This window comes from Ornithodoros turicata, chromosome 6 (assembly GCF_037126465.1).
Source record: "Ornithodoros turicata isolate Travis chromosome 6, ASM3712646v1, whole genome shotgun sequence".
In the NCBI taxonomy this organism is placed as follows: Eukaryota; Metazoa; Arthropoda; class Arachnida; order Ixodida; family Argasidae; genus Ornithodoros; species Ornithodoros turicata.
In genome coordinates, this window is record NC_088206.1 from 53,541,008 (window position 1) to 53,553,418 (window position 12,411).

At 45.2% G+C, this 12,411-nt stretch overlaps 1 protein-coding gene across 1 annotated transcript in view; it reads right to left on the minus strand.

Moving 5' to 3' along the window:
• The window catches only part of LOC135396707 (conserved oligomeric Golgi complex subunit 2-like), a 31,066-nt gene that overhangs the window by 788 nt on the left and 17,867 nt on the right, over positions 1 to 12,411 (minus strand). The window contains exons 13-16 of the mRNA XM_064627835.1: positions 8,893 to 8,968; positions 8,019 to 8,164; positions 4,460 to 4,596; positions 1,726 to 1,894 (exon numbers count right to left, since the gene is read on the minus strand). Coding sequence (XP_064483905.1) covers positions 1,726 to 1,894; positions 4,460 to 4,596; positions 8,019 to 8,164; positions 8,893 to 8,968 — 528 coding nt within the window. The remainder of the gene's footprint in view (positions 1 to 1,725; positions 1,895 to 4,459; positions 4,597 to 8,018; positions 8,165 to 8,892; positions 8,969 to 12,411) is intronic.

Below are 12,411 nucleotides of genomic sequence, written 5' to 3' on the forward strand. Positions count from 1 at the left end.
TCCGAGGGCATTTAAGGCGACGCACGAGGACAGTTGGGGCTTTTCCTCGTTTGGTTGTTGTTCGAGCGGAATGTTGGCACAGCCGGCCGCAGGAATAATCTGGTGTATGTAAGTGAATAAACCTGCTCTTTAGTTGCGAGCCACATTGTCGCTTTTGTTTTAGAATTAGAGTCGCATTAGAGCCGAATTAGAGCCGCATGGGATATGTGGGCCGTAATTCCCACAGTTGCTACGAGCGTAGTCGTCTTTCCCTTTGAATGAGTGCACGCATCCGCTTCCATCTATCACAAGGGTGTCGCACCCCAGATAAATTTTGCCTTTCACAGGTTTGTAAACTTTTGCCCAGATCTGTACAGGCATGTGAAATGACGGCACCGTAAAACGAAAGGCCGGCAGTGCCATGCTATATCAAAAAAGGAGAGAGAGAAGTGTGTCGCGAGAGAAGTGTGAGAACTAATGTGTCCTGGAGTGTCTCAAACAGTTTTGGGGTGTTATCGGGTGCAAACGACCTTTTAAAGGGAAACTAAGGTGTAAAATTTCTCACAGAATTAAATATTCCGTTACTTTGACACCAATACAAAAAGAACAGGATTCATCTGTTGTGTCGTTCGTAATATATGCACGAAGAAAACCGCAATTTGCACCATCCCTGTCCTACTCAAGAAGCACGACAACGTGGAGTGACCTGTCACTGGTCTCCTAAGATTTTCTCCCACAGTGATTGGGCCAATCGTTTGAGGAAACCAATAACAGTACACTCCGTAGAGAAAACGTAAATTGTGATTTCATTTGCACATAAATTATGAACGATGCAACGGATGAATCCCGTTTCTTTTGTATTGTCACTGCGCAATCAGACGGAGAAACCAGTCTGAGAAAGCAGCCGCGGAAGGTCCCATCATGTTCCTCACGTGCCTTTCTTCTCAGCTCACGCGCTGTTTATACCATTTGAGCTGCGCCGCCCTAATTCATGAGCCGCATGCCACGGGAATAGGCTACGTCACGGTGTACCCCTCTCCTCCCCTCATTCTCTGATATGCTCTTTCCAAGAGTTTTTGAAAGGTGCGCAGAACAGAGGCCTCGTGCGCATGTTTGCTGGTCACCCGCGCCCATTATTCTTTTGCAGGAGCTCATTTTATTAATTGCAGAACACACAAACAAAAGAGTTTCGGGATCACCTCATTGCTCCTTTAGTGTCGCAAGAGATATGTATCCCGTCAGTGATGGTGCTCATTGCCATCGGGGCCACACTATCCACTGTGTAGCATTACTTATGCAAGAAAGGCCTCTGGATGCACTGCAGGGGTTGCTGTAGGTGGGCCATTCTGATTGTTGGTGATTCATTTATTGCATTACGCTACCCACGTTAGACATGGTACAAGATGTGGCTGTTCTAGGCCACGGGCAGACATTGGAGCCTCCCTGAACGTATTTTGTTGCTCTTCTTTGAGGATGTACCCAAAACCATGCTGTACTTGGCATGAATTATACTGCGTGCACAGAGCCTCATTATGTGATTGTTGCATAAACATTTTCTTTGTCAGTTATCTATGTTTTATTAGCAATACTCTTTCCCTTTCCCCCTAGCCCTATCAGTTCAACAAACGAGTCACTTACGCCTTTTGAAAGTGTGCATTACTTGATGACTGCTGTCTCTGAGCCTTCAATTGTTCATCTTAGCTTAACTGCAGGCACAGTTTGATATTGGATGGTTTGGAAGGCTACCTTTTGGCTAAAGCATTTGACATCCAAGTAGAGTTGCAGACGGATCTTGTCGTCATCAGATGCGGCCCCCTCTGGCAATGGAGTTCGGTCCCTTCCCCTCTTCAACCTCTTTAAGCTGTCTTCCATTTTCTTTACAGATACCAACACGTCATTGGTGACCGTCAGATACCTATAAATGTCACAACAGAAAAATTCTTTCAAATATCATTACAGTCGTTAGTAAAACACATACTGAGACACACAACAGATCAGGTACAAGTGGCAGTATAGACAAGAATGCATAGCTTGAGCCAGGGGCGTCGGAAGAGCAAAGTAATCTACGACCGAAAATTTCTTCCTGCTGATTTCTCCCCGGGAGACGCCGTACTCTATGAGACCACGTGGCACCCCAACCGTGGGAAGCTCGCTCCTGCCGCGGAAGGACCCTACACCATACTTCGCAAGATTTCACCTGTTAATTATGAAATGGACCGCTCCATCTTACCTCTTGGGCGGCTAACCGACATCGTCCACGTTAGTAAACTACGCCTCTACCATTCCCCTACTCGCTTTTCTCTTGGGGGGGGAGTGTGACGTATGAAAGAGGAGGTGCAGCGCGCGCAATAAACATACGTTCTTTCTCCGATTCACTGATCGCTCCGCTCCTTCGTCACATGAGGTGGGGACAAGGGGGGCGGGCACCCTCCTTGAGCTTGGGCTGTGGGGCCCCCCATTTTCATGCATAGATTTCAGACAGGGTGGCTGATACTCCCCTATACAACATATTTTTACAGGATTTGTATATTCATCAGCATGAACTTTGACTACTAGTGGTAAGCTTTTTGATGTCAGAAGTATTTGTTACTGGCATGAATATATCTGCTGCTATGAGTAGCATCACTACCCTCTGACACAAAACGCATTGCAAACCTAAATATGGCTCGGCAATATCTGATTCCCATAATGTGCATCAGATAGTATAGAGAAAGACTGGCCATTGTCTAGGCAACTGAATGTAATAAGGTGAAGCTGTTTTCCATAGCACCATATTTCAAGTAATTCTGCACTGTGTGTAGTATGTGTCACTTTACTACTTTTCATTTGATTATGTTATTATTATTTATTTTTATTGTACACTGACCGTTCTTCATGTACCAGTCCCTGAAACTTCAGCTTGTCCCCCAGTGGCGAGGGACTTCTGAGGCCCGTGGCCTGAGCCAACTTGAGCCCGGTGGCAACAACCTTGGTGCAGCATATTGCAAAGCGCTCCAACTCAGCAGAACACTGATTATTCCTGACCAGTGGAGTGGCTGGCTGTATACAGAATCCTATATTTTATTGGTGGTGGTAGCATCAAGGTAATGCTAAAGTGGTCATGCTGATGGGATCGGATCACACCAGATGTGCTGTCTCATGTTTCATGGGAGACTTTCAAGACAGACATTGGCGCAGTTCTGCTGAAGTACGCCCAAGATGCATACAACTCCTCCCTGCCTGTCCCACATCTGCACACTGTTCATAGCCGCTGTGGATATGTGGTAATAGCAAACAAAAAAAGTAATTGTCACTATTCTTCGAAGAAGGGCTCTTGTTTCAGAATTCTGTTGCAATGATGATTCGGCATTCCATTGAGGACAATCGGCCATGTCTCTTCTTGTTCTGCTCGATATTTCTTGTGTTCATTAAGTACTACTACATTGCAGGTTGTTACAGATGCATTAGGATGAAGGAAGGCGATTGTAATCTTGCTCTTCTTTAACTTCTTTCACATCGTTTCACCACGCTCTTAGCAATCCACCAGTCATTGTTAGTGCTGCAACAGCGAAATCACCAGAATCCTTGACAGTTTCGAGTAGATTCTTCACAGGTAGCCTTGTACGTTTGTATGTATTAGTGAACCGCCTCTAGAAGCCTTGGCGATCATTGTGTGCATCAGTCAATTTTCTGCTGCATTTTAGATGCCCAGATATTAGTTTGTTGTGACCACAAGCTACTAGGTTATAACGACCATGTCATAATCGGCAACCCCTATGAGGAGCCCGTCCTCACGATCTGCTAGGGGTGCTACTCATCCGCCCGCGAGATCTACATCATGATTGGAAAATAAAAAATTGAATTTTGAACACGCAGAAGCGGACATACGACTACCATAGCAGACGACAGCAACAGCTCCTATGAAAACGCGTACAATGATGATGATAACCAACTTTAGAAAGAAGCATCTCCCGTGGGACATCCACCACTTGTACAAAAATACTAAGGCAAGCTGAAGTACAAAGTATTGCAGAAATTGAGGAAGCAATAACCGGGCTGATGAGTATAGTGTCACCGCTAGCTTCCACATGTGGCGTTGGGAGGGGGTGCCTATGACATGGTCGTTATAATCTAGGTCGTGGTTGTGACATGGAAACTCAGGTTTAGCCCAAAAATGAAGAATCCTACTCATGAACAAGTAAAATAGTCATGCGCGATAATTGGCAGTGACCCACGAGGAGCGACAGTACGTCACTGATAGTCCTGTGCCCTTGATCCTGTCTTTGTCTGTGTTTTCCATGTTTCCGCCCATGTTACTCTGGGTTGTCACCATGATGCACACTCATGATTGAGCTGTGGGGAAGCTTTACATGGACATAGTGATGCGTGCATCCATGTACGGTACAACATGCATCAGCAAATCTTAAAAACAAGATAAAATAACAAGGTTTCTCCCACAATGCTTTCTAGAGTTTAATCAGTGACAAATTTCCATACTTACTGCTGTGTGATCTCTTCCAGTACACTCCTCGTCCAATCTGCATTCCACTGTACTTTCAAAGTCTCTGTCACATGTCTCTTTAATTTCACCAGGGGTTCCAGAATCAGGTGAATGTAGCTGGAAGGCTTGGTAGGAACCTGAGAAGAAACAAATAAATACGAAAAATTGCAGCACTCCTTCAATATTCCAACCAAAGGTCCTTTACGCAGAATGCATATCTGTCAGCAATATGAAGATATCTGATCGAAAGAAGTGAAAGCGATTCAATGCACAATTGGGCAATGTGCACTAAAGTAGGCCACGCAGCATTTACGTTTGAACAAAGTCACGTCAAAGCACAAATGGAATTCCAAGATTGGCTTTCGTGGGCTGTTAGTCAGTTGCAGGCGGGTTGTTTCATTTATAATCGAATGATGCCCGCCGGTCACATTTTTATTTCTCTAGAAAAAAATATATGTTATCCCACCCATACAGAGAAGCAAAAGGTGCCTGACCGCAGGTCTGTGCGATATTTTCTTCTCCGTCCACGGCGCTTTGAAGCAACCGGCGCGATTTCGCGGCTTAAATTTTTTCCAACTTTGTGACCTTGTATCTCTTGAACGAGATGTCCCATTTAACAAAATTTTTTTTGCTGACAGAGTGGATGGTGCACGTTCCACCGTGGGCTATTAAATTTATATGGTCAAGAGAAAAGTATACGAAAAAAATCCCAAAAAACGCAACAGAGAGCCTTTTTACCGCACGTTTGGAAGGTCATGGCCGAGGCCCTGGATCTCAGACTGTGATGTTCTTCACATGAGCAGAAAGATCGTTCTTTGCTCTTTCGTTTGACATTAAATACATTGCTTTATCTTCCGCCATTATCCCGTAACAATGCCGTGAACACGGAGGGGTAGGGGAAAATTCTCATTTTCGCGGCAGTTTTTACCCAAAAAGGACATCTTAAAATTTTCCGATATTTTGTACTAACATAGCTGAGACATAGCTCTTTCAGGATATGCAATAAAGTGTTTGCTCATTTTGGTCCCACAGGGCGCGCAATTTTTTTTCTCGCACCCCTATTGGGCAGCACTCGCAGGGGTCAAACACACGTACAAAGAGTGGACTTCTACCCGGACTTGCACCCTGCGAAGCCTCGTAGCCAACGTCGTCGTCTTTAACATTGTCGTCGGCGCCGTCATTGATTAATGCAGTTGTCTCGTGGTTGTCGATGAGTATTTGCAGGTCACTGGTAAGGTTTTGAGCGTCGCAGCGGTCTGTATTGCTGTTCGTCGAGCTCGGAGACTGGTCGTGTCGTGAGTCAGCAGAAGCATGCTGCTGCCCTAGAGTGTCTTCAATTGCAGCGGGGTGACTACATGCTGAAGGCGGGAGGCGTCAGGTGAAAATCCGGGTAGACCCAGTCGTCGGTACGGGAAACGGTGGTAGACCCGGGTGGCTCCTTCACAGTGGTAGCAGAGCGGCCTCAAGTCTGACGTTTGCCGTACGTCTGTCTAGCGAGTTCCTTGTGCGCGTGGCTGGTAGCTGAGTGGTGCAGGTTGGGCGGGTCGCGAATGCGCCCAGCTGTTGGCGTGCCGCGCTGCCGATGGTGGCTGTCACATTCATCTCCTTGCAGGTTGGGGTTCCCAATGGCCGAATTCCGCAGGTAGACCACGCTTTCTTCGACTCAGTCGTTGCTGTTCTTCCAGGCCGTTGAGCAGGGATTGCCCCGCACCTCCACCAGATATGTCACGGATGAAAAACGGACGAGCGAGACGGCGAATAATCGGCGAACACTTTATTCAGCTGCTTAGTTGGTTAACATCAGAGTGATAGCTCTTAGACAGAACTAAGGTAAAAGAATAACGCTCCGACTGGGAGCTCGCAAGCTTTTATGCACAGCGGCGAACATTATAGAAAGCGCGCGTCGGTGGAGAGAAGGAAATACAGAAGCCTCTCCAAGGTTGTCGGCCCGTCCTTGAGATTCATGTGAGCGAAGGAGCAGATGCTTCCAGAAGGATCGCCTGCCATGTAGCACGACGTGTCGCGGGCCGCAGCCCGTCGTTCGACGCCGCGTTGCCTGTTGTTGCGTGTGGTCGCCCCAAAGACGATACGTGGCATTGTCCCGATGCCAGAACCTGTGTCGGCTCATCGCATTTCGTTTGCACCCTGCGAAGCCTCGTAGCCAACGTCGTCGTCTTTAACATTGTCGTCGGCGCCGTCATTGATTAATGCAGTTGTCTCGTGGTTGTCGATGAGTATTTGCAGGTCACTGGTAAGGTTTTGAGCGTCGCAGCGGTCTGTATTGCTGTTCGTCGAGCTCGGAGACTGGTCGCGTCGTGAGTCAGCAGAAGCATGCTGCTGCCCTAGAGTGTCTTAAATTGCAGCGGGGTGACTACGCGCTGAAGGCGGGAGGCGTCAGGTGAAAATCCGGGTAGACCCAGTCGTCGGTACGGGAAACGGTGGCAGACCCGGGTGGCTTCTTCACAGTGGTAGCAGAGCGACCTCAGGTCTGACGTTTGCCGTACGTCTGTCTAGTCATGAGTAAAATCTTGCAGCCAAAGAGATGACGGAGACACAACGGTAGAAACACACAACAGCGGAACTGCAGTTCCGCTGTTGTGTGTTGCGTGTTGTGTGTAGCGCGACGTGTCGCGGGCCGCAGCCCGTGGTTCGACGCCTCGTTGCCTGTTATTGTTGTCAGGGTGTCGAACTGAAACGTTTTTCGTTCCGGTTTTATCATAAACGGTTCGGTACCGGTTCTGCTCCGGAGCAAAAAAATAATGGCTCATATCGGTTTTAACCGGTTCCACACCTAGTGGGCATATGCATTTCCAGAAAAAAAAATCAATGTTGCAAAATGTAAACCCGGTTATCCTGCATACATTGCGTTTCATATTAATAGGCAGCTGAGAAGTAGCTCCTGGCTCCAGTTAAGAACTTTCAAAGAGAAACAATCCTGAAACAAAGAAAGACTGTCTGTTCAAAGAGGCTTTCTCGACGTGGAACGTCCATTGGAAGGACGACGTCCATTCGTATATCGACATACATTCCACCGTAACCGTATCCCTCGTAAAGTATCCGTGATATGACTTCAGAACACACGACGTCAGTCTCATTCGCCTATTCGTAGTCCAAACCGGCGAAGTTTTTTCTTGGACCGAAAACCGTTAAATTATTTTTTTGGTTTCAGTCCAGAGCGAAAAAACCGTATACGGGTTCGATTCTGTTACGGTTTCCACCAAAATAGCGGTATTTTTTGGTTTTGGTTTTCAGTTCACTCCGGCACCCTGGTTGTTGTTGCGTGTGATCGCCCCAAAGACGATACGTGACAATATGCCCAAACAAAACAGGTTTTGTTCAGTGTTCCCAGTCAGTCTTTTCATTTTTTGTCAGTGTATTGCTCTCTTCTCCAACAAACTCTCCAATTCTCTAACAAACGTCGGGATGATTCCGTATACTAGTTCCATTTTTAAAAAGGCTCCTTAAAAACTCTAATAAATACACGGATGAAAAGTACAACAAGTAGTATCACTACACATAACCAAGTCACATAAATCACGGTGAAAGTCAGCACACCCACCTCTTTATTTGTCCGTCGATAGAGTCGTGGAATGTCGTTGACAAGCTTCAAGTGGGAACAACAAGTTCTGGCTGTATCATTCACAATTCGCTTTGAGATATTTGGCTCTAGTTCCTTTAGGGCGATGCTGCATTCTGATATACTCTCTGTAAAATGTAGTAGCAATTTCATTCTACGTTACTGTACAAGAACTGGTGGTGTTACATAAATTAGTATAACACTGATAGTCGTCGTTGCCATGATATTTCAGCAAGAACAAGCTCATCAACATTCACTCCTCAGTTTACATGTTATGCGAGGCCTTCCAAAAGGGATATACCTAACTTGCTCAGAAAAAGCAAGAAAATGCGATTTTTTTTTTCATGTTAGCACAGCGAAGCAACTGTGGCTATGAGCAGCATACAGATGTGGATAGATTGAGAGATGACAGCAGGAAGGAGTGGGAGAGAAGGGGGGTCAGTATACATCCTGGGCCAACTGCAGGGGGAACTGTGCCGACATTCTCGAAAGTCTTTGGAAAACCGAGGGAAAACCTCAGACAGCACAGCCGGTGGTAGGATTCGGTTTTTACCCTAAGTGATAATGATGCATATCAGGGGTTAAAAACAGGTTTTACCAGGTTTAACCCTAAAATACAAGGGCCTAATGATATTCCACAGCATTTCTCACATCACTGGTATTGGCTTCTTTGGCATGTGCTAAAGCATGGGAAGGGATTCCAATGGCGTTTGAGAACCCTGATGAGTTCTAGCTCACCAGAATGGCTACATATTCATTACTCGTGAACAGACTGAAAGTACTTTAGAGTGTTTGGTACTTATTTAGGCAGCAAGAAAATGTTCCGCAAGAAGGTCATATCGATGCAGCATGTTACCTTCTAGTGCATTGAAACATGTGAAACCTTGACGTTGAAGCTTTGGTTTGATTATGCTGGTGAACAGGTACATCACCTGCAATAGAAAAACACGAAAAAAAAAAGGTAAAAAAAATTTTACAAGACCTTGATACGCACACGGTCACAGTGTACCTTGTTACTGTTACGTACCTGAGACTACTTAAGCCTATTACTGAGACTATTTAGTAGGGCTTATGGTTTTCGGTGATCATATTTTCCAAGGTATTACGATGTAGGGTGAAGATAGGTGGCAAAGAGAGGCTATCTTGTTATCTTATGATGCTATAAGCCCAATCAACTTTATACTACAGAAATTTGGTTTTGCGTTCATTCTTGCAGTGTTTACGGAGTTCTCAATAATCATGATCACCGAAAACTGGGAGCCCTACTTAGAAGTGCTGGTGAACAACATGTGTCTGGATAACAGTGCACTAAAACAAACAGAAGGCAAATGAAAGTGGATCTAAATGACCTCCTGACTCGAAATAACCAAACTGACCCGGTTACGTGGAGCAGTGTACCAATGTGCTCTTTTGCTCAGCTATCCAGCTGCAAATTACATGTGCATTCGCCTGGTTTACACATGGGAGTGACAGAAGATAAGGAACCACCACAGGGAGTGCCCTTATCATGATGATGACGAAGAATGCACCGAAGCGTCTCTTCTGTCTGTTCTTTATCTTCCGTCACCCCCCGCATGTGAATAAGGCAGATGAACACATAATTGGCAGCCGGACGGCTGAGCGAAAGAGCGCATTGGTACACTGCTCCACACAGAAATACGTAAACCAGAACCAATTAATTAGTTGAAAAAATCACTAAGTTTTGACGTAGATTTTTTCCAGGAATATTTTTTGCTGAAGGTCCCGATCGGTAAAACAGAGGTTCTGAAAGCATCAGAAGTAAAATGTAAAAGTTAGGAGTTTTATAAAATTACTGAGCATATGCAAATGAGCCACACAACTCAGTTCAGTTCATGGACAATGTCTCAGGGATGATGACTGAAAGAAAGCTTTTTGATAATGTCACCTGTTTATGAATTATTCAGCAGAACGACCTTCGTGAAACACCCGGTATATGGGCGCAGAACTGTGTTGTGTGCACTCTACTGCTACAGTTATGCAGAGAGCATTATCCTAAAAATTATTAGTACAAAATATCAAAGCAAAATAACTGTTACAACTCTTTATATCCATCTTGCCTTTAATGTGCACTTTAGAGCAATGTCGTAGATGGGCCATTCCACACCAGATGATCCTAACATACCGCTCGACCATCGCCGATATTTTTGTCATGAACACGCACACACACACACTTGCCATGAACTAGTCGCATACAGTAACGTGAAGTGGGGTTCACTTAACTCTTAAATGTAATGAGGCGAAGCCCACTTGCAGAATGGCGATAGCGATACCTCGCTTCAGTACTATTCGAAAAATATTCGAAAATTTCGAATACTGAAAAGAGCATTCGAATAGCATCAGATATTCGTTTCATATTCGAAATTTCGAATATTCACACAGCTCCTTTTATCTGATCAATGGAAAACTTGAGGTGTGCTTGAATAGTATTATTTCTAGGGGTGTGCGAATATTCAAGTTCTCGAATTCGAATCGAATATCAAACGCTTGAACTATTCGATTCGCGAATCGAATATCCAATATTTGATTTTTCGGATATTCGACTATTCCACGAATATGAAGGACACAACCCGCAAGTGGGCTTCACCTGATGCTTCCGTGCATGAGGTGAAGCCTGCTTTACGAAATTGCCCTTGCTGCAGGACCAACACAGGCGGGACGGTGTTTAGTTTAAGATAACGTTATCCAAAGTTAGTTTTGTAGACATCGTCTGTGAAAGGGGTGGCACGCTCCTCCCACATGCAGTTTAGCGGTGCCGACGAGGGACTTTGATTTGATGTCTGTGAGGTTGCCTTTAAAAAGTTAGGACTCTTGAATAATGACTACAGCCCACGAACAAGAAGGGTGTCTTAAAGATGTCCTTTATGCCTAAAATTTCAGTAGTGCAACTTCCTAGGGTCAGTGCAAAGAAACTAAATGGTGTTCATGGCAAAGCTGAGGCAGGATGCCAATTCGTTTGTTTCACAAATGGCCTGTGGTTGTCTGAAACAATTACAGCCTCATCCGTATAACATGCTACTACCTGACATAAAATTTTGAAATGAAGGTAACCACTCCAGTACTGCAGTAAGTGTAGGCTCACCTGAAAAGCAGGAAGCACTCTCATGTAAAATTAAAGAGTAGGGGCTTAAACAGAAGAATTGCATGTCTCTCTTGTGACAGTTAATGTCAGAAAAATTACACAAAAGCCCTGAGCAACAACATGGAAACTTTTAGTGCGAAAGTCACATATTGTAAATTTTGCACGAATATTCGATATTCGATTCGGTATTTGGAATTTTTTCCCCCATTCGATTCAATATTCAATTAGACTTAAAATATTCGGATTCGCATACCCCTAATTATTTCTGTATCAAATAATAGCATAACCTTCTGATAGGAGTGATGGCTGTCGTACCGATAATGACTGTACAGTTCTCATTGAGGATACTATAAAATTTTTTTCTGCCGTCGATATTTGTGGTGTTGGGTACTTGAAGTATGCCTGAGTACTTTTACCTCAGTGTGTTAGGTTAGTTACTCAGGAATGATGGTGAATGGTATCAACTAAAATATAATACGTACAGTAAACCCTCGTTAACTCGAACTCGCTTATCTCGAAATATCGGTTATCTCGAATATTTTTTGCGTCCCGATCCATGTCCCAATGTTTCCTATATATATTTGCCCTTTTAAGTCTAAGCTTTTTTTGCCCGAGTACGGATATCTCGAAATCCCATCACGGGTAGGTCTGCGTACCTACGGCTGATAACGTACATTCTTCGGTCCCCCCAGGCTAGGTCAAGGTCAAAGCCTTTCAGTCCTAGTGACTCACGCCTCACGCGCCGCTAGCTGTGGCAGGCAGACAGCACTCCCCTTTCCACCCAATGTCACTCCTCCTCCTCCTCCTTTGCATTCGTCCGAGTATCTCTCGTTTTGTTCTTCGCGGCGCCATGATGGATGAACAACGCACATGAAAGTCCCTGACTTTGGAGCGGAAGGTGGCACTTATCAAAGGCCTGGTAGCAAGTTCATCAAGCCAGTAGCATGAACTGTTTCATTCATGCGGGTTTCCGGTCTTCCACCGCCGTACCGGAGCCAGCAGACCACTTCAGTGGCTGTGATGAATTGTGCAACGACATGATGCGCCTCACATGTTTTGGGGAGAGTGACTTAGGACTTCAACATCGAGGACTATGCGCTTTACGACGGCGATGTTCCAGTAGCGGTGAACTGAGTGATACAGAAATCGTCGAGAGTGGCCGCGGTAGTGACGTGCCGGGAGGAGCGTCTCATGCGTTGCATTGAAGCGCTTGAAGATGCTTTCTTGTTCACAGACGCAAATGCCAAGCAGATTGCTATTACGGAGTTATTCAGT